Source organism: Tursiops truncatus, chromosome 1, assembly GCF_011762595.2.
Source record: "Tursiops truncatus isolate mTurTru1 chromosome 1, mTurTru1.mat.Y, whole genome shotgun sequence".
Classification (NCBI taxonomy): Eukaryota; Metazoa; Chordata; class Mammalia; order Artiodactyla; family Delphinidae; genus Tursiops; species Tursiops truncatus.
In genome coordinates, this window is record NC_047034.1 from 71,884,834 (window position 1) to 71,910,948 (window position 26,115).

The 26,115-nt window shown below is 36.5% G+C and overlaps 1 protein-coding gene across 3 annotated transcripts in view; it reads left to right on the forward strand.

The window, feature by feature from the left end:
* Positions 1-26,115, forward strand: part of ASH1L (ASH1 like histone lysine methyltransferase) — a 213,205-nt gene that overhangs the window by 40,568 nt on the left and 146,522 nt on the right. For all 3 annotated transcript variants that reach the window (XM_019933568.3, XM_073806371.1, XM_019933579.3), the window contains one exon: positions 20,139-24,702. In XM_019933568.3, coding sequence (XP_019789127.1) covers positions 20,139-24,702 — 4,564 coding nt within the window. The remainder of the gene's footprint in view (positions 1-20,138; positions 24,703-26,115) is intronic.

Sequence of the window (26,115 nt, forward strand, 5' to 3'; positions counted from 1 at the left end):
GAAAGAGACGTTTCTTCCTGCCTGACCTCACTTTGTGAGTCTAAACCACTGAAGACATTGTTCTAAATTGCCCCTCTTTCCCAATTAGTAGATAGGGATTTGGGGGGAGAAATCCTGAGAGAAAGAGTATAGATTAATTTAGATATGTGCTATGGTGGTGATTTTACACTTTAGGAATAAACTAGGTGTAAAGAAGAATCTAAAGACTTTGTTTCCTCTGCTGTTGATACCTGGGACAGATTGGCATCTAAATGTTCCTTAAATTATATTCAGTAGCAAGAAGAGCTACTCCATATTATTATTACTATTCTTTTACTATAATATTTTCTGAAGGAATTAAACTTCCTGTAGTAATATGTTTTGGTTGACTCTTGATTGTAATAGGGGCGATATAGTAAGAATGAGCTTGATTTTGGGCTTCAGTCCAGAATATAGAGTTCAAGTGCAGCACCTAATTAATGGTTTTGTAATTTAAGAAAAACCCATAGTGGTCTGCTTTTGAAAAGAAAAATTTTGTGATTTTATATTAAAATACTTGACTTAATTATCTATATGTTAAATTTTCTTTAATAATTTATTTTGGGACTCCTCCCCCAACCCCCATTCTCAAATGTTTTGGTTCTCTCTTTGACTGTATGTCACAAACTTAACCTTTGCACATTTCTTTTCTTTCTTTTTTTTTCTTTTTTTTTTGCGGTACGCGGGCCTCTCACTGTTGTGGCCTCTCCCGTTGCGGAGCACAGGCTCCAGACGCGCAGGCTCAGCGGCCATGGCTCACGGGCCTAGCCGCTCCGTGGCATGTGGGATCTTCCCGGACCAGGGCACAAACCCGTGCCCCCTGCATCAGCAGGCGGACTCTCAACCACTGCACCACCAGGGAAGCCCTTCTTTGCACATTTCTTGAAGATGTTTTCTGAATATTTTCATAAGTAGACTTAAGATTCTTGCCTTACTTATAGCTCTAATTTTTAACATAGTTCTGCAAGTAGTTTATGTTCCATACAATCACTTGGGAAAAATTTGTCCATAAGTATTTTTCTTTACAGTTTTTAGTGCTTGTCCTAGAATTTGCAGTATACATTTACAACTAATCTAAGTCCACTTTAAAATAACCCTGTATTGCTTCACGGATACCTTATAATAATAAAATAACACAAATTCCTCCCTTTCATTCCTTGTCTCTTGTATCATTACTGTCATTCATTTCAGTTATACACAAGGATATACGTACACATCATACATTATTGAATATGTTGTTGCTATTATTTTAAATACACTGTTTTCTGTTAGATCAATTAAGAATAAGAAAAGTAGGGAATTCCCTGGTGGTCTAGTCTAGTGGTTAGGACTCTGTGCTTCTACTGCAGGGGGCATGGGTTCAGTCCCCGGTGGGGGAACTAAGATCCCACATGCCACGCGGTGCGGCCAAAAAAAAAGAGAGAATAAGAAAAAGAAAAGTTTTTATTTTACCTTCACTTCTTCGTCTCCAGTGGTCTTTTTTTCTTTATGTAGATCCAAGTTTCTGACCTATGTCATTTTCCTTCTCTCTAAAGAACTTCTTTTAATACCTTGCAAGACAAGTCTACTGGCAACAAATGCCCTCAATTTTTGTTTGTTAGAGAAAGTCTTTGTTTCTTCCTCACTTGTAAAGGATAATTTCACAGGTTACAGAATTCTAGGTTATTTTTTTCCTTCCAACACTTTAAATATTTCACTCCACTCTTCTTGCTTGCATGGTTTCCGAGGAGAAGTTGGATGTAATTCTTAGTTTTGCTCATTTGTAGCTAAGAAGACAGTCTTTAGTCCTATGATTAGGTCTCAATCTTTTGGTTAGCCTGTACCTCTAGACTGTAAACTTCACAGATACTTTTCGGTGCCCCCTCCCCTCTTAGGTAGGACAGGATAGCTAGAGTGGGCTAGAGTTGGATCATTTCCTCCCCCAGATCAGTTAGGCTTTGTTAAATCCCAGCAGGTTAGGCTCTGGTTAATAGTTTCTCCTGAGGGCAGACCTTGTTAGGAACCAAATGGTGTGGCATATTTCAAAGTGGTTCATTTTCCCCTCCCACAGCGGGAATTAAGAGGGGACTTTTCTCATCTTGCGAACCTCTCAGAGATCCAGGAGATAAAACTCATAAAACTGTGGGGGAATCACAATAACTGAGTCCTCCTGGAGTTTTCAACTCTCAAACTTGTGTACATTGAGCAATTTGTCAGAGTTCAGGTTTCCCTACCCTAGCGCTCACTCATTCCACCAGGGTCTCAGCTTATGGGTTTCTGCTCTGGTAAATGATGATTCTCTGTCAGTCACTGCGTTTTGGGGGCAGTAGTTTGCTCTGTGACCTCACTTCTATTATGGATATAAATGGTTGATTTTTAAGTTTGTTTAACTTTTCACTTGTTGTTAGGACAGAATGGTAACCTCCAAGCTTCTCCATAAACCTGTAAGCAACAAACATTGCAAATAGAATTGTATATAATTGGTTTACAAGAGGATGAAATTGTGAATTTCCATCTACATCTCAGCTTTCATTGTATGCAGACTAGTTTCAAAATCTTCCACGTAATAATAGAATGATAGGAGGAACTTTCCAGCACATATCATGATGAATAAAAATGAATATATAAGGCACATCACTGTTTTAGTGGGTTCCAGTAAACAAACTACTTTGAATAAGTTTTCCTGTGTTGATATTGTTATCTATAGAGTGTAACTTTAAAGCTTTTCTGTGTTCAGGTGCTCTTTTTTAACATGTAATAAGGCTATGCCTTTCTGTTTCATTAATTTAAGTACATGACAAGTTAACTTCAGAATCTCTTAGTATAGCAAGAATGATGAAAATAGCCTACTATATTTCTGTTTACAGACTAATTCTGTAACTGAAATTCTATGCTATAATTCTCTAAACACACAACTTGAGGACCTGAGCAAAACATCCTATTCTTAATTCCCAAATCATAAGTTAGGAGTTCATAAACTTCACTGTGATTGTTCTGATAACAGTATCAAATAATAATTTAAATTATTTTTCCTTTTTTTTAACTGATTTTCCTATTCTATACAAATTTTTTTTTCAGTCAGATTCATTCTGTTGTTATGGCATGTGAGTTGCAGATATCTTTCAGCAAACAATCAAAACAGAATTTTAACTTTATCATCCCTTGCTGTCAAGCATGCATGTCTGATTTATGAGATACAGAAGTAGCATATTTAATTATATCATTAACATTTTGTTCACAGCAGGGTGAGATATTAGGAACAAGTTTTTCAATAAAATGTTTTCTCAAAAGAACTTTGCAACTTGAGCAAATCTCAAAATTTTTTTGTCATCAACTACAGAGAATGATTGGCGGTTTGTAGAAACACTTCAAAAAGCTTATTCAAATTTTACGCCTCATGAATCGTCTCCATAAAGACATTTTAAGGCATTTAATTTTTTTGTATGGAATGAGAATAACCCTTGTTTAAGATGTTTTGTTCTCCTTTAACATTTTCTTCTTTTTTATACTATTTCTTACTATGTCTAGATTAAAGTTGAATTACAGTGGATAAAGATGATTTATTTTGGAGTTTCTCTTGTGAAATTTTGAGCCAAATTGACGTTTTGCTTTTATTTAATTTTCCCACAATGTGAATAATTCCCAAATAGTAATTTTCTTGAAAGGCTCAAGGATTGCTGAGAGTAAAATACTTCACTTAAAGGTTAATACGTTTAATGTTATTTAGCTTAGTGTACTAAAATTTTAGGAAGATTAGAATTATGATATAGAGGACTTCCCTGGTGGTCCAGGGGTAAAGATTCTGCCTTCCAATGCAGGGGACGCGGGTTCGATCCCTGGTCGGGGAACTAAGATCACACATGCCATGGAGCAACTAAGCCTTTGCACCACAACTGCTGAGCTCATGCACCTCAATGAAAGATCCCACGTGCCTCAATAAAAAGATCCCACATGCTGCAACTAAGACCTGACGCAGATAAAATAATAATAATAAATAAATCATAAAAAATTATGATATAAATGCAGTTCTTATTATTCTGTCTTATATGATTATTTAAATTTTATTAGCATTTATTTACTTATTTAATATATTTATTTATTTTTGTCTGCGTTGGGTATTCGTTGCTGAATGTGAGCTTTCTCCAATTGCGGCAAGTGGAGACTACTCTTCATTGTGGTGAGTGGGCTTCTCACTGTGGTGGCTTCTCTTGTTGCAGAGTACGGGCTCTAGGTGCGTGGGCTTCAGTAGTTGTGGTTTGCAGGCTCTAGAGCGCAGACTTAGTAGTTGTGGCACACGGGCTTAGTTGCTCCACGGCAGCATTTATTTACTTAATCTTAAAATAATGTTTATACACATCTAGATAACACACTCTTAATATTTATATTGCCAGTCAGTTTCCTCGTTTATTTAACTATGTGATAGTTTTTATTTTAGACCATGAAATTAACAGCTTTTATAATCATAAGTATTTCAGTACTAGTTATAGTTTTACAGTAACACCTATACCTCAACTTCTTTATTAAATGTTACCACATGATAACCATAAGGAAATTCTTCACTCCATGTTTCAAATAGAATGCTCACCTGTATTTGAAAGTGAAAATTCAAATAATACCATAAATCTGAGTGGCATGCCTTGTTTGTATTACTAACAATGTTAAACTAATTATAATTGGTAGTAATCTATTCTATCATGTTGATTATTCACAAGTTTTGTGATGCCAGAAATAACATGGGAATAAGCATTTACTTATTTTAGTTTTCTGGCCATGCAGCGTGGCCCTTGGCAGTGATAGCATGGAGTTCTAACCACTGGACCGCCAGCGAATTCCCAGGAATAAGTATTTGGTGGTTTGGCTTTCCTGAGACTGAAGGCAAACTTGGTAAAAAATCTGCCTTCAAGTATTAATTCATAATATCTTTTATTTATTTATTTTTTGAGATATTGGAGGGTTTTTTTGTTGTTACTTTTTAAAAAAATACATCTCACTCTTTTCCTTTATATATTTCTTGTTACCTTTCTCCCGGAAAAATTACCCCTACCTAGAGAAGGACTAAAAATTTACCTCCAAATTATTCTAAGCCTATTCAAGGTGGGCAGTCGGGACTAGGATTCTTCAGGGTCTGTACCCTCAGTGAGCCACCTCTTAAGAAGAGCTCACAATTCGAAATGAAAAAACAAAGTTATTGAGGGACTTCCCTGATGGTGCAGTGGTTAAGAATCTGCCTGCCAGTGCAGGGGACACAGGTTCGAACCCTGGTCTGGGAAGATCCCACATGCTGCAGAGCAACTAAGCCTGTGTGCCATAACTACTGAGCCTGCACTCTAGAGCCCGCAAGCCACAACTACTGAGCCTGCGTACCACAACTGCTGAAGCCCACGCACCTAGAGCCGAGCCCATGCTCCGCAACAAGAGAAGTCACTGCAATGGAAAGCCTGCAAACTGCAACGAAGAGTAGCCCCCACTCCCTGCAACCAGAGAGAAGGCTGCGCATAGCAACAAAGACCCAACACACCCAAAAAAAAAAAAAAAAAAAAAAAAGTCCAGGCAGATTTTCAAAAAGAAGCCAATGAAATATGTATTCTAGATGTGAAAACTATTTTCTTGATGAAAAATGCATTCGTTGACATTAAAAACAGTGAATAATTAGTTTAAGCATCCAGTTTAGACACAGCTGTGGAGAGAATAGTGAACTAGAAAATAGCATTGAGAAAATTACCTAGAATGTAGCTGATCCAGAGATGTCAAATATGATACGAAGAATAAAGAGAAGATAAAGGATGGTAATAGGAAGTCCAGTATGTTCTAATGGAGTCCTGAAGAATAATTGAGGAGATGTAATATTTGCCAGGTAATTTTCCAGAATTGATTATTTATGAAGGACAAGTTCTGAAAAGGATTAATAAAGCTATATGTACACTGAGACACATCTTAGTGAGTCTGTAGAGTATCAAAGACAAAAAATCCAAAAAAAAATGAGAATTAGATAAAGGAATGACAGTTAAGCCAATATTAGGCCTTTAAACATTGATTAAAGGAAAGTAGGAAATCAATTATATCTTCAAATACTGAGAGGAAATAACTGCCAATTCATAATAGAGCTTCCTCAACATGTTTTAGCAGGATAGATTGCAGATTTAGTAAGATACTGTTTCCAGATATTTTGCTGGGAATTATAAAAACATAAAGTCACCTTCATGAAAATGACGAAGGGTAAAACAACAATACAAGAGCTTAGGAAACAGGAGAGACCTCTAAAGGCACCCAAGGAGACAAATAGAGGGAAAAAAATCAATTATATAAAAGTAAAAGCAGCACATGTAAAAGCAGCACATGTGAAAACAGTGAGAAAGAAGGAACAAAATGGAAATGACCAAAGTTCAAAAGGATGGGAGAAGTGTGATATATATGAGAAAAAAAAGAAAATACAACATACGCATAATTGATATCTTTAAAGAAGAAGGCAGAAATATTGATTTAGATCAGTCTTAAAGCCATAATGTAAGGGCATTTTTCACAAATAACAGAAAATTCATGAAAACAATTATTATTAGACTTTATCAGTAAAGCTAAGAATCTCTTTGTGAGCCAGATCAAAGGATGAAATTACTTCGTAAGGATAAAATTCAAGATGTTCTCAAACATCAAAATCCAGAACCAAAGAACAGTGGAGCAAAATCCATAATGTCCTCAAATTGGACAGTTCATCTATACCAAAATGATAGTGACAAACATTTTTGAACACTTGAAATCAGGGAATGTTTTTCTCATTCTTCAAGAAACTCTAGAAAACAACCTTTAATCTTTTTATTAGCCACAGAGGAATGGAAAGGCTAAACAAAGGGACTGCTGTTGGTTTGTAAATTAATATACAATGTGGAAATGAGAGAGAAAATGAAGTCATTTAAGTATGTACTGATTTCTTTATTATAGTAGGAGTCAGTGTCATTTGAAGTTGATAAAACTGATACAGTAAAAAACTGATACAGTAAAAAGAATATGTCTAATTGGATAGTGAGGCAGCAACAGGAAGAATATGGTAATTTAATCACTGCTAATAGTAGAGTCAGCAAATATTGAAGGCTAAGTATATTATGTTAGTCTTTTGAACTTCTCTAGAACAGAAATATACATGTTCCAGATTTTTTAATGCAACCAGAAAACAAGCACATTCCACCTAGTTAAAAAAAAATGTTCAGGCTGTGAAAGGTCAGAGTAACAAAATATGGTATAACTGATTCACTTTGCTCTACAGCAGAAACTAACACAACATTGTAAATCAACTATACTGCAATAAAAATTTTTTTAAATAACAAAATACGATAGTGTACTATTAGTCTACTAGGGTTGTCCTAACAAAATATCACAGACCAGGTAGTTAAAAACAGGAAACAGAACTCACAGTTCTGGAGTCTGGGAGTCCAAGATCGATTTGCCATCAGCATTGGTTTCTGATGAGGGCTCTCTTCCTGGCTTAGCGACAGCCACTTTCTCACTGTTTCCTCCCATGGCCAAGTGTAACAAAAGAGATACCTGAGTGCTCTCCCTCTTCTTATAAGGACACCGTTTTTATTGGAGTAGGGCCCCACTTTTATGACCTCATTTAACCTTAAGTAAAGGCCTCCTTAAAGGCCCTCTCTCCAAATACAGTCACATGGCCATTAGGGCTTCTACATTTGAATTTGAGTTTATGCAGTTCAGTCCATAACAGATGGACACTCACAAAAACTGAACATACATACAGTAAGCTACCACAAGAAGTAAAAATAATATTTTCTGATCACAATGCAGAAAAACTAGAAAGTAATAAAAAACAGATATTAAAAACTTTATGGTGGGGCTTCCCTGGTGGCACAGTGGTTGAGAGTCCGCCTGCCGATGCAGGGGACACGGGTTCGTGCCCCGGTCTGGGAAGATCCCACATGCCGCGGAGCGGCTGTGCCCGTGAGCCATGGCCGCCGAGCCTGCACGTCCGGAGCCTGTTGCTCCGCAACGCGAGGAGGCCACAACAGTGACAGGCCCGCGTACCGCAAAAAAAAAAAAAAAAAGCAAAAAAAAAACACACAACAACTTTATGGTGGACTTCCCTGGTGGCGCAGAGGTTTAAAATGTGCCTGCCAATGCAGGAGACACGGGTTCGAGCCCTGGTCCGGGAAGATCCCACATGCCGCGGAGCAACTAGGCCCGTGAGCCACAATTACTGAGCTTGCGCTTCTGGAGCCTGTGCTCTGCAGCAAGAGAGGCCGCGATAGTGAGAGGCCCGCGCGCCGCGATGAAGAGTGGCCCCCACTTGCCGCAACTAGAGAAAGCCCTCGCACAGAAACGAAGACCCAACACAGCCATAAATAAATTTAAAAAATTTAAAAAAAAAAGCAAACTTTATGGTCTGGAAATTATCAGCTCTCAGAATTTGTAGAAAATAAACAAAATAACTTTTGATTTTCATGGAAAGCTGTATTTAAAGGGAAGATACCTTTAAATATTAATTATATTAATTAAAAGGAAAATAATAAAAATAAATGGAATAAATCATTCAACTCAGTAGTTAACAAGAGAACAAAATAATCCTAAGAAAAGAAGACTGTTTGAGAAACATGAAGGCAGAAGCGAACTAGAAAACAAAGGCAGTAACTCTCCAAATAGTGGTTCCTTTGGGGGGAAATGAAACATATTTAGCAAGTCTAACCTGGAAATAAAGAAAAATGAGGGAAAACAATATATAAAATAAGTAGTGCTAAAGGGCAAATAATTCAAGATACAGTGGAAGTTAAAAGGAAACTATAAGTAATTTGTTTGCTTTTAATTATATGCAAATAAATGTGAAAAGTGAAAATGATTTTTTAAAAAAGATAATTTACTAAATCTGAGTTCAGAAATCAGAAAATTTTAACTGACCAATCACCATAAATATAATGGAGAAGTCCCTCAAAAAGCTACTACTGTTGTCAAAAAATGCTGGTCTTAGATGGCTTTAGTTTAATTCTGTAAAACTTCAGGGAAAGATAATTTCAAAATGATTTAAATGTTTCAGAGCATACGAAAGGAAGGAAAATGAGTATAAAATTAATCCTAAAAACTTACAAAGATAGCACAAAAAGGGAAACTACAAAATAATCTTGCTTAAGCAAAAATTCAGGTTCTTCTGAATACAGGTAAGGTTCACTTTAGCTTACTTTTAAATACATATGCAAGGAGGACGACACACAGTCCATTTTATATTTGTTGAATTAATTGAAGGTATATTACTCTGTTATTTAATTATATCACTGCTTAAGAATATACATCGATAATTTTTAGTGATAAAAACTTATCTTTTATAGTAAACAGTCTGTATAGTTCTATAATGACTTCATTTTAGTCTCAAGGTTACAAATAATTCCTTGGAACTTTAAATCTTTATATGTCAGAGCAAAATCTTTTGCCTGTCTTACCAAAAAGGCTTAATTAAGCATATCTCAATTTGGGAAGATACAGAATAGATTTGCTTTACACTTTATAGAAACAAGTTCATAAATATTCACTTATCTTTACTGAACGTTGTGATATCTCTGTGCTTGTCTTCTTAAGGCATTCCGTGTCATTAACAACTGATAGCTAAGGCTGACAGTCTCTGAGTTCAGTTATACTTTCCTGAGATAAAGAATATGGGCTTAAAATTTTCTTTTCCTCATACATAGGCATTATGATGCAAAATGCTAAGTAAACTACCAGCATACAATTTCAGCAGCACATTAAAAGAGCTATGCATTATAAAGGGACAACACAAGCAATCCTTTTGGAATTGGGTAAAGGGTATACTGGACCTCTGTTTCATATAATTACATGTGAATCTACAATAGAGCTATATACCATTATGAACTGTGTTTTTTCCCCAGGAATCCAAAGGAGTACAATACTAGGAAATATGTTACTATAATTAATTATACTAATAGTTAAAAAATAAAATAGGTATTTCCTTAATGTGTTAAATAGAAATATGTAAAAATATATAATGTATGTAAAAATATAAATGTATATATGTACACATATATATGTATACACATATGTATAATGCTTAATGAGGGGACACCAGGGCATTCTCATTAGACTGTCGATGAAGAGAATACCCTTTTTCATCACTGGTATTTAATAATGTTAATGAGATACTAGTTAATAAAATTAGAAAATAGGAATTAGAAGGATAAAAATAGAAAAGGTAAAACTACTGTTACTTGCAAGTGATGTTATATACCTTGAAATCGCAAGAGAATCAGTCAAAAAAAATAAGAGAATTCAGTGAGGTAATTGACTAATAGAGAAATAAATGAGAAATCAGTAGCCTTCATACAAATAAACAGAAGTTAGAAGAGATTCCATTAGGAAAGAGATGAAATATCTAGGAATAAACTTAACTATCAGGGTTTAATATTTAAAGGAAGAAAGCTTCAAAACACTAGTGAATTTTGAACAAATAGAAAAGCTTAAAATGTTGTTGAATAAAAAAATCATAAAGGTGTCCGTTGTCCCAAAATTTCATTGCACTTTTTTTATTGTGGTAAAATATACATAACGTTAGATTTACCTTTTTTACATGTACAGTTCTGTGAGCACTAAGTACATTCACACACCATCCATCTCCAGAACTTTTTCAGTCTTTCCCAACTGAAATTCTGTTAATTCCTGTTAAATAGTGACTCCCTATTCCCCCCATCCCATAGCCCCTGGTAACAGCCGTTTTACTTCCTGACTCTTTGAATTTGACTTAATACTCTAGGTGTCTCATACAAGTGGTATCATATAGTATTTGAATTTTTGTGACTGTCTTATTTCATTGAGCATAATGTCCTTGAGGTTCATCCTTGTTGTAGCATGTGTCAAAATTTCCTTTCTAAAGTTGAATAATAATCCATTGTACATATATATACCACATGTTATCATTCATCTGTCAGTGGAGTTGCTTCCACCTTTTGGCTGTTTGTGAGTAATGCTGCTGTGAGCATCAGTGTACAAATATCTGTTCAAGTCCCTCCTTTCACTTCTTCAGGGTGTTTGCAAATTTAACAATCAAAATTAAAGTAATACATACTTTTTGGCACCAGGTGCGTTGCTTAGAAAATTTATATGGAAAAATAAGCAAGAGTAGTCAAGACACTTCTGAAAAGAACAGTAACATATAGGAATAAGACTTATCAGATAATTAAAGTTAAAATGGTTAGAACATTGTGGTATTGGTGCATGGATAGAGAGAAAATTAATGACCCAGAATGGAGTATCTAACAATAGAACCAAGTATGTACGAGAATTTAGTACATGCGAAGTGTATTTTGTATCAGAGGATGAGTGATGAAATGATTTCATGTATATACATACACACATATGTATTAAACTTAAAGGCTGTATGGCTTTTCATTTCTTTTTCACTGCTATATTTCATTTGAGAATAAAAAGATGCCATTATTTTCCACATTAAAAAAAAAGAAACTACTTTGATTCTACTTTATCTTCTAGCTCTGCCTCCTTATTTCTGTTTCCTTGCTGCTCTTTAGATTTCTCTCTGCCCATTCTCTTTTAAACCCATTCCAATCATGTTATTGTGGGATCTTAGTTCCCCGACCAGGGATTGAACCCAGGTCCCCAGCAGTGGAAGTGTGGAGTCCTAACCACTGGACCGCCAGGGAATTCCCACGTTTTTGCTCTTGTACTTTATAGAAACTGCCTTTGCATGGTTACCAGTGACCATCCCCATGCCACAATGCTAAATCCAACAAACAAATACGTGTTTTCATTTGTTTGATCTGTCAGCAGCAGTTGGCAGTCATCACTCTTGGAAATAACTTTTTTTACTTCATTTCCAAGGTACCACACGTTCACTCACTCTGCCTTGTTCCCCCCCTCTTGTTGCTGCCTTCTGGCCTCCTCAGTCTTTTGCTAGTTCTTCATCTTCTTGATCTTTTAATGTTGTAATGCCTCAATGTTAGTCTTTAATTCTCTACTCTTCTGTTTATATTCACCCTGTTGACTTAAAAAATATATATACAGAACGTGAGAGTTGTTTTATTTGGGGCAAAACAAGGACTGCAGCGTTTCAGATAACTGAGAAACTGCTGCTCCGAGGAGGTAAGGGGAGGAGCCGGGATATATAGAAGTTTTGCAACAAAGAGCAGGTAATTGGGAACATCAAAAGATTATTGTTAAAACCAGATATCTCAAGTTAAGGAATTTAGCCCTTTTCTATATATGGGAAGATGCAAGAGTCTGGGCTCACTAAAATCATTCCTTTGATATGCACCTGAGCTATCTGGGGCCTGTATTTTCACATCCTGAGTTTCCTCAGGGCTCACCACAGGGAGTGGCTGCAGTCTGATGGCTGCTAGATGGCAGGTATTCTTTTCAGCCCTGAGTTTCCTCAGGGCTCACCAGCTCATGTTGGAGGGCTGCAGTCATTGGTGACTGTGACATCCTTTGTTTATTGATATGGCAGGAAATATTCCATTTATAAATATTCCATTGATCAACCCTCACCTGGTTATGTGAACCAGGCTCAAGGTTTTAAATATCTATAAGCTGTTGTCTTTCAAATTTGAATCTTCCTGTTCAGACCTCTTTATTTGGATGTTTAGAACACATTTCAGTTTTAACATGTCCAAAACTGAACTCCTCATAGTCATTTTCAACTCTCCTCCAACTACAGTCTTTGTTACCTTTTCAGCACTTCCACTGTTTCTACCCTAGTCCAAGTCACTATCATCTCTTGTCTAGAAAACTGTAATAGATTGCTAACAAGACTCCATGCTATTACCCTTAAATCCTTACAGCTTTATGAAGAGAGCAGCTAGAGGGAGGGAATATTTGAAGATGTAAGTGAAATATCACTCTTCTGTTCAAAATCTTTTAGTGCTTTCCCATTTTATTCAGAGTAAAAGCTCAAGCCTTTATAATGGCCTAAAGGCCCTCCATGATAATAATAGCTCTTTTTGATCACATATTCTATTCTCCCTGAGTCAGTTGCTTAAGTCCTGCCACATTAGCATGCTTGATGTTCCTGTAGATAACTTTCTCACTTCATGTCTTTGCTCAGTTGTTACCTGATCATTGAGGCCTAGTCCAGTCACCTAACTCAATTTTGCAAACTCTCTCACAGCACTCTCAATTGGCTTTTCTTTTTCCCATAGCAATTAACACCTTCCAACAAGTAATATTTTAAAAGTTTATTGTTTTTCTTTATTGTCTTTCCCACTAAAATGTAAGCTTTGTGAGAGTAGAGATTTTTGTCTTTATTGTTCTTTGTTTTATTTCCAACAGTGAGTGGGTACCCAATAAATATTTGTTGAATGAAGAATTAGGTCACATACCTCCTCTACATAAAAGCTTCCAATGGCTTCCCCTCTCTTGGATTAAAAAAAAAGTCTGTCCCCCTACCTTCTGCCTGACCACTCTTCCCTTGATTACTCTGGCAAACTTGGATTCCTTGAATTTATCAATATGAGGTAAGTTCCTGCCTCAGGGCCTTTGCTCCTGCTGTTTCCTCTTTTTAGTATCGTTCTTTTCTCAGGCAGCTACATAGACTCCTCCTTTGGGGTTCTGCACAAATGTAACCTCAATCAGGACTCTCCTGACAACCCGTTTTTTTATTTTTTTAATTTATTTTTTGGCTGCATTGGGGCTTTGTTGCTGTGCGTGGGCTTTCTCTAGTTGCAGTGAGCGGGGGCTACTCTTTGTTGCATTGCGTGGGCTTCTCATTGCGGTGGCTTCTCTTGTTGCAGAACACGGGCTCTAGGCACACGGGCTTCAGTAGTTCTGGCTTGCGGGCTCTAGAGCGCAGGCTCAGTGGTTGTGGTGCACGGGCTCCGAGGCATGTGAGATCTTCCCGGACCAGGGCTCTAACCCATGTCTCCTACATTGGCCGATGGATTCTTAACCACTACGCCACCAGGGAAGGCCCCTGACAACATGTTTTAATATTGCAAATCCTTTCCAATCCTAGTCTTTCCTCTTCTTCTATGCTCTCTGATTTTCTCCATAGCCTATTTCACCATCTGATATACTGAATATTTCATCTATCTTTTTATTGCCTCTACCCCTATCATGCATTAGAATAAAATCTCCGCAGTGAAGGAGATTTTTTTTTCCATTACTGTTATTCCTAGCACTTAAACAATGGTACTTAAAACTATTTGTTGAAAAAATGAATTCCTGACGAAGCAAGAATTCAAGATTATAAAGTAAATTAAATCAGTAGTGTTCTTGAATACCGTCAGTTTAGAGTTAGAAAATGTAACCAAAAAATTATTCACAAAAGTAGTAGTATTTATGAAATATTTAGAAATAAACTTGACAGCAAGTGTTTAGGATCTATATGGATAAAATTATAAATATCTAGTAACACCAAAAAGCTTGACTAAGCAGATAACATTTGCTTTGTTATTGTGGAGCTGAAGTTAATGTTGAGATATCGTTTTTTCCTGTTTTAATATATAAAGTTAATGCCATGTGGAGTTTTTCAAAACTTTATATGAACCTCAAGGTCATCTAGAAGTATACATATGCAAAAACAACCAGGGAGCCTTACGAAAATGTTCTAAAGTTAATGGTTATGGTTGCACAACTCTGTGAATATACTAAAAACCATTGAACTTGTGCTCATAAAGGGTAAATTTTATGGTATGTGAATTATATCTCAATAATGTTATAAATAAAATAAGGAATTTCTATAGGCTTACAAAAAGGAAAAAATAGCCTTTTTAAGTATTAAAACATACTGTAAAGTGTCCACATATTATTAGTGGCTCAGGAATAAATATAAATGTAAGTGAAGCAAAATGGAGAGCTTAGACCCAAATATGAATAAAAATATGTGAGAAATGTATTTCAAATCAGTGAATGTGAAATGAGAAATGGAAAAACTCTTAGAACAACGGACAAAACCTTTTCAGGTAAAAGCTGCTTCTCTACCCACAGATTATGTTTTAAAAATTCAAAATAGATAAATAATTTAAAGTAAAAGTAAGAATGAGACCATAAAAACATTTGTTGAAAATGTGGTGAAGATTGTCATCTTTACGAGGATGTGATCGTTCCAATTATGCTATGAAAACAACTATAAAACTCAAGAGATTATTTTATCTACTATAATGGTTAAGAGCTTTAGCTATGAAATCAGACTATGTTTAAAGCATACTTTCAATCACTTAATGGTTAAGTAACCTTGACCAGGTAATCTAGTATCTAAACTAGTCCTATTTTTAAAAAAATAAATTTAATGAGGATAATTACATTAACCACATCATATGGTTGTTGTGAGGATCAAATGACAGAATATGTGTGGTACTTAGTACAGTTTTTCATATGTTTCTGAATACATTTAACTTCTTTTTAAGAAAAATAATAGGAAGTAGAAGGACAACCAGTAAATTGGGAGACAAATGTGCGACATGAGAGAAATATTATTTCAAAAATATTAAGGGCTCTTCTAAATAAGAAATGATAAACTCCACAATTCAGAAAAAAGACATGGACCTCAAACAGCTATTACACTGCTGAAAAATATACAAGGCCTGTAAAATCATGTGACAGGATGTCTTGTTCATAATACCAGGCAGTAAGTGAAATGTAAATAGAAATGCCCCAAAAGTGTATCTATAGGTTGTAAAATCTTAAACACTGACAATGGGAATAAAAAATATTTTCTTCACATTTAGGACATTGACATTCACAAAAAGAAAACTCACAAAGCATAATGAGAAAACATTACAAGCTGTATAAGAACACAGACCAACAGTAGGGAAAGAGTCAACAGATGAGCATAGACTTCACTACCAAAGAGCTGGAAATATTGAAACCATCTGAAAGATTTTGAAATGGTTAAAATGGGCAAAAAGATAACCATTTGATAAAAACAGGACGATAACAAGTGGATTTGAAAATGAACCAAATAGTAATTAATCCTAGAAATAATGGCATTTGAAATGAAAACAATGAGTTTATTGGAACAGTAAATGAGAGAGCGTATTTTCTGACGATAACTATAACCAGATCACCCAATTGTCAAGGTTTGGAAACATTAAGATTGACCTGAATACTATTAGTCTGATGTTTAATTTCAAAATCGTCAGAAGCAAGGTTGTCAGTTGTTACTGTTTCTGTTTTTAGGCAATATCATTGCCTAAAAATGCAGAATATCACAAGTCACAAGGTATTATCTTGGGTTACAGAAATGTAGTGTTTATAAACTCTGAATTTTTATAATAAACTTTTTTCCATTAAAAAAGTCTTTCTTGGGGCTTCCCTGGTGGCGCAGTGGTTGAGAATCTGCCTGCCAATGCAGGGGACATGGGTTCGAGCCCTGGTCTGGGAGGATCCTACATGCCACGGAGCAACTAGGCCCATGAGCCACAACTACTGGGCCTGTGCGTCTGGAGCCTGTGCTCCGCAACAAGAGAGGCCGCGATAGTGAGAGGCCCGCGCACCATGATGAAGAGTGGCCCCCGCTTGCCACAACTAGAGAAAGCCCTCGCACAGAAACGAAGACCCAACACAGCAAAACTAAATAAATTAATTAATAAACTCCTACCCCCAACATCTTCAAAAGAAAAAAGAAAACCAGAGCTTTAAAAAAAAAAGTTTTTCTTGATGCAGAGCTGTCCTACACGTGTAACTATTTATCATATATACCCTTTTTTGAAAGAACTTTATTTATTTATTTGGCTGCATCAGGTCTTAGTTGTGGTGTGCAGGCTCTTTGTTGTGGCATGTGGGCTCCAGAGCAAGCAGGCTCAGTAGTTGCAGTGCACGCGCAGGCTCAGTATTTGTGGCGCATGGACTTAGTTGCGCCGTGGCATGTGGGATCTTAGTTCCCCAACCAGGGATCGAACCGACGTCCCCCACATTGGAAGGCAGATTCTTATTACCACTGGACCACCTGGGAAGTCCCTATTGTATATACCCTTTGATCAAGCAATTCCACTTTTAGAAGTTGATCTGAAGGAAATAATTGGACAAACAGACAAAGATTTATATAACTGGATGTTCATCATTATATTCCTTACAAGAAGAAATAGCCGAAAACTGGGACTTCCCTGGCTGGCCAGTCATTAAGACTCCAGGCTTCCTCCACTGCAGGGGTCACAGGTTCGATCCCTGGTCAGAGAACTAGGATCCTGCATGCCTCACAGCGCTGTTTAAAAAGCAACCAGTATGAAGTTGGTTTTATGAATTTTGAACTGTTAAAAAAACATTGAATTGATAAGTCTGACTCAATTTATTTGTGTAAAAAGGTGTCTTCCTCGTATTGTTTAAGTGGGCTATGAAACCACAAGCATTTTTGACCCCATTTTTATGAAAGAATGTACATGTATTTGAGTATATGGTGAAGCATATGAAATGTAAAATTGTTTATTTATGGATGGTAGTGTTTATACCTTCCCTCTTTTCTAATGAGCATACTTTTATCTTTGTTTTCAAGTTGAAGAAAATTATATGCTTAAAATGATGTTTTGATACAATATCTTTTTCATTCACTAACATAATATACTCTTAAAAATGATACCTCTTACTACTGGTTGTCATTTTAAGAGGTTCTTAGAAAGGTAAGAGAATAATATTACCAGTACCAACTGTAGCTTTCAACATCTTATTAATATTACCTCATTCACTCAGTTTATTCAGTGTCAGGATTTGGACGAAAAAAAATCTTTGAAACCAAAATCAAATTATCTGCGCTTTTTTGTTTTATTCTTATTTTTTCCTTCTTTAATCATAGACCATTTACTGTGGGATACTATTTTAGGATGCTTTTAATTAACCTGAAATATTCATTTCCATCAAAGGTGAAAAACCAGATTTCAGTACAGTCTTTTAAGCAGGTTAAGGGAGCTGGATGTTTCTACTTTTCTTTCAGACAGAATTTTAAAAATAAACTTTTATTGAAGTATAACATAAATATAAATGTAACAACTCGGTGAATTTTCACAAACTCAACCACCCCTTGTAGCCAGCATTCAGTTTAAGAAATGGAACATTACCAGCACCCACCAAGATCTTGTGCTCCTTTCTCATCATTGCCCCACACCAGGGGTAACCATTTTCCTGACTTTAAATATCATAATTAGTCATGCCTCTTTGTGAACTTAATATAAATGGAGTTATATAGTACACACTATTATTCTGTATCCTTTCACTTAGTCTTGTTTGTGAGCGTTATCTGTGCTATGGAACATAGTCATAGTTTGTTCAGATAGATTTTTAAAGGTACGTTTTAAAATGGAAGTGTCACAATTTTCAGGTATAAATATATTTTAAAATACTTAATAAAGCCTTTAATTTTTAAGTTTTGAAAAGTAACCGTAAAAATACAAAATGGGAGTATTGTTTCTTTAACAAGATGGGAAGAAAATGTGTTTCTTTAATCGCAAGCTTAATATATGTCAGTTGAATATGAGACTGTCAGAAAAGCCAGTTTCCTCTTGGGCAAAATTGTAAGGGTCCAGTCCAAAAGAAGAGATAGTCCCCTTAATTTTGAGTCAATCAAATATTGGTTGTATTGTGTTTCCTCCCTCATAGGTTACTATTTTCATTAATCTTCTGTTTATTCTTCTATTTTTAATATAACCAGATATGTATATATACTCATATACCTGTCTTCTTATACAGAAGATAGCATATTATAACCACTGTCCAAATTCTTGCTTTTTTTCATTTAATAATACATATTAAAGAGCATTCGATAGCAATATATTGATATCTTCTCTTTTTTTCCAGTTTTATGGCAGTCCATTGTACAGATATACTTTGATTTATTCAGCCAATCCCCTGTAGATAATCATTTAGACTGTTTTAGGGTTTTGCTATTAAAATGGTGGTACATTTTTAGCTTTTTGCAAACATTAGATTTTTTGCCAGTGTGTCTTGGGGTAGATCCCCTAAAAGTGGTCAAAGGAATAAATGCATGTGGTATTTTTTTAGTTATTGCCAATTTCTATTTTGTAGGGATTATACCATTTTACACACAAAACTTTTCCGTATATGCATGAATTTGGTTTTGGGTTTTCTATCCTGGCCCATTGGCTCTTTTGTCTTCTCATGTGCTATACTGTTTTAGTGATAGAGGCATTAAAAATTAATTTAATATTTGATAGTTATCCCCTTCTTTTTAGATTTTGCTAGGTATTCTTGCTTATATATTTTTCCCAATGAATGTTATAACTTTTCTTATTCCTGAGAGAATCTTGTTGGTATTTTTATTAGGATGACATTAAATTTATAAATTTGCTTCGGGGAAATTGTCAGCTCCATATCTTCCTATCCACAAACATAGTATGTCTTTACATTTGTTCAAGTCTTTCATTTGTATTTTATAGTTAAGAAAGACTCTTTATGTCAGTTATACCTCAATTAAAAAAAAACAAACAAACTGCTGAAACGTGAAGAAGAAAAAAATCTTTGTTATCTAAAAGTAAAACAGACTGTTGTGGGAAATGATAAATTCATTTGTAAAGTATATAATGAGGATTCATACATTAGATAGCAATTTATATTATGACTTAAAAGTTACTTTCAACTCTAAGATTTTATATAAAAACACATTCTAAAGAAAACATGAACATATTTTATTGTCTTTTCTATTCTTCTCACATGAAAAGAGAACTTGACTGCTCATTCAAGATTATAATTAAGAATGTGTTAAAGGAGTAAAAGTTGGTCAGGAATTGTCCTGCATTGGTTTGAAATCATTGAAATTAAGTAAGGAGGTAGGCAAAGAACCATTATTTTAAACGAGGACCATGGGATATTGTAACTAACAATATCTTTTCAAAAACAGTACATTCATATGCTAATGTATATTTAGTCCATGTAAGGAGAAAGTAGACTATTTGCCTTTTTAAAACAATGTCAAAAAATACCATAGGGATATTTCTAAATACTCAATAATATGTATGTTCATATGGTTGAAAGTCAACAAAGATTACATCTATATAGTCTGATATAGCAGTAGAGGAACTAACATACCGTGACAGTATAACATTAGTTAGTTTTTTTAAAAAAGCACTATTGCCTATCTTGTATCTGATTTGTCATCATTTAGTTTGTTTGATTGTAATGCTAAACTGAAATGGTATATAAGCTTTACTCTCTCTGAAACCCTTTTCTTGTTCAAATTTTAGGATCCTTCAAAGTTGTACAAGAAATCAGGTGATGTTGCAGCCATTGAATGCCAGTCTGAGGAGAGCATCCATCTTCATTCACAGGGAGAAAACAATCCTTTGTCTAAGAAGCTTTCTCCAGTACACTCAGAAATGACAGATTACATTAATGCAGCATCATCTACTCTTGTTGGTAGCCAGGATCCTGATTTAAAGGACAGGGCATTACTTAATGGAGGAACGAGTGTAACGGAAAAGTTGGCACAGCTCATTGCAACTTGTCCTCCCTCCAAGTCTTCCAAGTCAAAACCTAAGAAGTTAGGAACTGGCACTACTGCGGGATTGGTTAACAAGGATTTGATCAGGAAAGCAGGCGTTGGCTCTGTAGCTGGAATAATACATAAGGACTTAATAAAAAAACCAACTATCAGCACAGCGGTTGGATTGGTAACTAAAGATCCTGGGAAAAAGCCAGTGTTTAATGCAACAGTAGGATTGGTCAATAAGGACTCTGTGAAAAAACTAGGAACTGGCACTACAGCGGTATTCATTAATAAAGACTTAGGCAAAAAGCCAGGGAATATCACTACGGTAGGACTGCTAAGCAAAGATTCAGGAAAGAAGCTAGGAATTGGTATTGTTCCAGGTTTAGTGAATAAGGAACCTGGAAAGAAGCTAGGACTTGGCACTGTGGTTGGACTAGTTAATAAAGACTTGGGAAAGAAATTGGGTTCTACTGTTGGCCTAGTGGCCAAGGACTGTGCGAAGAAGATTGTAGCAAATTCAACAATGGGATTAGTTAATAAGGACATTGGAAAGAAACTAGTGAGTTGTCCTATGGCAGGACTGGTCAGTAAAGATGCCATAAACCTTAAAGCGGAAGCACTGCTCCCCACTCAGGAACCACTTAAGGCTTCTTGTAGTACAAACATCAATAGTCATGAAAGTCAGGAACTTTCTGAATCCCTGAAAGACAGTGCCACCAGCAAAACTTTTGAGAAGAATGTTATACGGCAGAGTAAAGAAAGCATATTGGAAAAGTTCTCAGTTCGAAAGGAAATCATTAATTTGGAGAAAGAAATGTTTAATGAAGGAACATGCATTCAGCAAGACAGTTTCTCATCCAGTGAAAGGGGGTCTTATGAAACCTCAAAGCATGAAAAGCAACCTCCCGTATATTGCACTTCTCCGGACTTTCAAATGGGAGTTGCTTCTGATGCATCTACAGCAAAATCCCCTTTTAGTGCAGTAGGAGAAAGCAATCTCCCTTCCCCATCACCTACTGTATCTGTTAATCCTTTAACCAGAAGTCCCCCTGAAACGTCTTCACAGATGGCTCCTAATCCGTTACTTTTAAGTCCTACCACAGAACTAATGGAAGAAATTTCTGAATCTGTCGGAAAGAACCAATTTACTTCTGAAAGTACCCACTTGAACATTGGTCATAGGTCTGTGGGTCATAGCATGAATATTGAATGCAAAGGGATTGATAAAGAGGTAAATGATTCCAAAACTGCACATATAGATATTCCAAGAATAAGCTCTTCTCTGGGAAAAAAGCCAAGTTTGACTTCTGATTCCAGTATTCATACAATTACGCCTTCAGTTGTTAACTTCACTAGTTTATTTAGTAACAAGCCCTTTCTAAAACTTGGTGCAGTAACTGCATCCGACAAACACTGCCAAGTTACTGAAAGCCTAAGCACTACTTTGCAGTCCAAACCATTAAAAAAAAGGAAAGGAAGAAAACCTCGGTGGACTAAAGTGGTGGCAAGAAGCACATGCCGGTCTCCAAAAGGGCTAGAATTAGAAAGATCAGAGCTTTTTAAAAATGTTTCTTGTAGTTCACTATCAAATAGTAATTCCGAGCCAGCCAAGTTTATGAAAAACATTGGACCATCTTCATTTGTAGATCATGACTTCCTTAAACGCCGATTACCAAAGTTGAGCAAATCTACAACTCCATCTCTTGCTCTCTTAACTGATAGTGAAAAACCATCTCATAAGTCTTTTGCTACTCACAAACTATCCTCCAGTATGTGTGTGTCTAGTGATCTTTTGTCTGATATTTATAAACCCAAAAGAGGAAGACCTAAATCTAAGGAGATGCCTCAACTGGAAGGTCCACCTAAAAGGACTTTAAAAATTCCTGCCTCTAAAGTTTTTTCTTTGCAGTCTAAGGAAGAACAAGAACCCCCAATTTTACAACCAGAAATTGAAATTCCTTCCTTCAAACAAAGTCTGTCTGTGTCTCCTTTTCCAAAAAAGAGAGGCAGACCTAAGAGGCAAATGAGGTCACCAGTCAAGATGAAGCCACCTGTACTATCGGTGGCTCCATTTGTTGCCACTGAAAGTCCAAGCAAGCTTGAGTCTGAAAGTGACAACCATAGAAGTAGCAGTGATTTCTTTGAGAGTGAGGATCAACTTCAGGATCCAGATGATCTAGATGACAGTCACAGGCCAACTGTCTGTAGTATGAGTGACCTTGAGATGGAACCAGATAAAAAAATTACGAAGAGAAACAATGGACAGTTAATGAAAACAATTATCCGCAAAATAAATAAAATGAAGACTTTAAAGAGAAAGAAACTGTTGAATCAGATTCTTTCAAGCTCTGTAGAATCAAGTAATAAAGGGAAAGTGCAATCCAAACTCCATAATACAGTGTCAAGTCTTGCCGCCACATTTGGCTCTAAATTGGGCCAACAGATAAATGTCAGCAAGAAAGGAACCATTTACATAGGAAAGAGGAGGGGTCGAAAACCAAAAACTGTCTTAAATGGCATTCTTTCTGGTAGCCCTACCAGCCTTGCTGTTCTTGAACAAACAGCTCAGCAGGCAGCTGGGTCAGCATTAGGACAGATTCTTCCACCTTTACTGCCTTCATCTGCTAGTAGTTCTGAGATTCTTCCATCACCTATTTGCTCTCAGTCTTCTGGGACTAGTGGAGGTCAGAGCCCTGTAAGTAGTGATGCAGGCTTTGTTGAACCCAGTTCAGTGCCATATTTGCATTTACACTCCAGACAGGGCAGTATGATTCAGACTCTTGCAATGAAGAAGGCCTCAAAGGGGAGGAGGCGGTTATCTCCTCCTACTTTGTTGCCAAATTCTCCTTCTCACTTGAGTGAACTGACATCTCTGAAAGAAGCTACTCCTTCTCCTATTAGTGAGTCTCATAGTGATGAGACCATTCCCAGTGATAGTGGAATAGGAACAGATAATAACAGCACATCAGACAGGGCAGAGAAATTTTGTGGGCAAAAAAAGAGGAGGCATTCTTTTGAGCATGTTTCTCTGATTCCCCCTGAAACCTCTACAGTCCTAAGCAGTCTTAAAGAAAAACATAAACATAAATGTAAGCGCAGGAATCATGATTACCTCAGCTACGACAAGATGAAAAGGCAAAAACGAAAACGGAAAAAGAAATATCCCCAACTCCGAAATAGACAGGATCCAGACTTTATTGCAGATCTGGAGGAATTAATAAGTCGCCTAAGTGAAATTCGAATCACTCATCGAAGTCATCATTTTATCCCCCGAGACCTTTTGCCAACTATTTTTCGAATCAACTTTAATAGTTTCTATACGCATCCTTCTTTCCCCTTAGACCCTTTGCACTACATTCGAAAACCTGACTTAAAAAAGAAGAGAGGGAGACCCCCTAAGATGAGGGAGGCAATGGCTGAAATGCCTTTTATGCACAGCCTTAGTTTTCCTCTTTCTAGTACTGGATTCTATCCTTCTTATGGCATGCCTTACTCTCCCTCACCCCTTACAGCTGCTCCCATAGGATTAGGTTACTATGGAAGATATCCCCCAACTCTTTATCCACCTCCTCCATCTCCATCTTTCACCACTCCACTTCCACCTCCTTCCTATATGCATGCTGGTCATTTACTTCTCAATCCCACCAAATACCATAAGAAAAAGCATAAGCTACTTCGACAGGAAGCCTTTCTTACAACCAGCAGGACTCCCCTTCTTTCTATGAGTACCTACCCTAGCGTCCCTCCCGAGATGGCCTATGGTTGGATGGTCGAGCACAAACACAGGCACCGTCACAAACACAGAGAACACCGTTCTTCTGAGCAGCCACAGGTTTCCATGGACACTGGCTCTTCCAGATCTGTCCTAGAATCTTTGAAGCGCTATCGATTTGGAAAGGATACTGTTGGAGAGCGCTATAAACATAAGGAAAAGCACCGGTGTCATATGTCCTGCCCTCATCTCTCTCCTTCAAAAAGCTTAATAAACAGAGAAGAGCAGTGGGTCCACCGAGAGCCTTCAGAATCTAGTCCATTGGCCTTGGGATTGCAGACACCTTTACAGATTGACTGTTCAGAAAGTTCTCCAAGTTTATCCCTTGGGGGATTCACTCCCAACTCTGATCTGGCCAGCAGTGATGAACATACAAACCTTTTCACAAGTGCAATAGGGAGCTGCAGAGTTTCAAACCCTAACTCCAGTGGCCGAAAGAAACTAACTGACAGCCCTGGACTGTTTTCTGCACAGGACACTTCATTAAATCGGCCTCACAGAAAGGAGCCGCTGCCTTCCAGCGAAAGGGCAGTACAGACCTTGACAGGTAAGAGGGTTATTTTGTTGCCTGTTGTTTGTGTTAGAGAAATGGTGTATTTTGCCTACCGGTTGCCTGATACGTGTACATGAACTTTTAATAGCTCAAGTGTTTTTGTTTTTATAAATGTATTTTGAAATGTTATCTTCCAAGTTTTTATTTTCAGTAGATGTGAGAAGTAAGATAAGGCATGTCTTTGCATTAATTTTGAATTTTGAGAAGAGATATCATTATCAAAACAAACAAAAAATAATACTCAACTTTTTGGAAATCAGGAAAAATGATTTTCTTATGCAAAAAGGCTATTACACAGTTTCTTTAGTGAGAAATGGCTCATAGATATCTGGGTTTTTTTTTAAATTTTATTGAAGTATAGTTGATTTAGTGTTGTGGATATCTGTTAATACCTATGCAGGATTTTTAATATATACTGATCCAGTTTATAAGTGTTTCTGTGTTACAGGAAGAATATGTTGTTAACTCTGTGTGTCTCATAATAAAAATCTAAACAGTCAAAACTATCAACTTGTGGGAATTCCCTGGCGGTCCAATGGTTAGGACTTTACGCCTTCACTGCTGCAGGCCTGGGTTCAATCCCTGGTTGGGAAACTAAGATCCCACAAGCCATGTGGTGCAGCCAAAAACAAACAAAATTATCAACTTTGTAAAATTTAACTCAATATTTAGTGGGACTTCATTTTTCAGAGTACCTTTAGGTATCTTCATAAAAGCTGCTTAGGTTTAATAAAATGACATAAAGCAAATTTAGGTAATGCGTTTGTAATGTCTAGAAAGTGTCTTTTAAGAATTGAAAAGAAGATATGGGGCTTCCCTGGTGGCATAGTGGTTGAGAGTCCGCCTGCCGATGCAGGGGACACGGGTTCGTGCCCCGGTCCGGGAAGATCCCACATGCCGTGGAGCAGGTAGGCCCGTGAGCCATGGCCGCTGAGCCTGCACGTCCAGAGCCTGTGCTCCGCAACGGGAGAGGCCATAACAGTGAGAGGCCCACGTACCGCAAAAAAAAAAAAAAAAAAAGAATTGAAAAGAAGATAGAAAACAAGAAAAAGGAAGCATTGCCTATTCATGTATAAGATAACGCTAAGTCAGAAGTTCTTTATCAGAGATCTCAACCCTACGGGTTTGTAAATTAACTCTAGAAAGTCCATAAAACCTCTGATGTTGTAAGTAAAATTATGTGTGTGTATGCTTGTGTGTATTTTTAGGAGAAAATGCATACATTTTTTCAGATTCTCCAAGTAAACTCTGTAAGCCTCAATATCCCTTCCTATAAAATGGGATTAGTAGGGTTATTATAAACAGTAAATGAGATTATAGTGTTTATTAAAATGATTTGCACATAGTAAGCATACAAATGTTAATTGATATTATTCCCCCCAAATATTAAAAACTTGTGCATTAGAG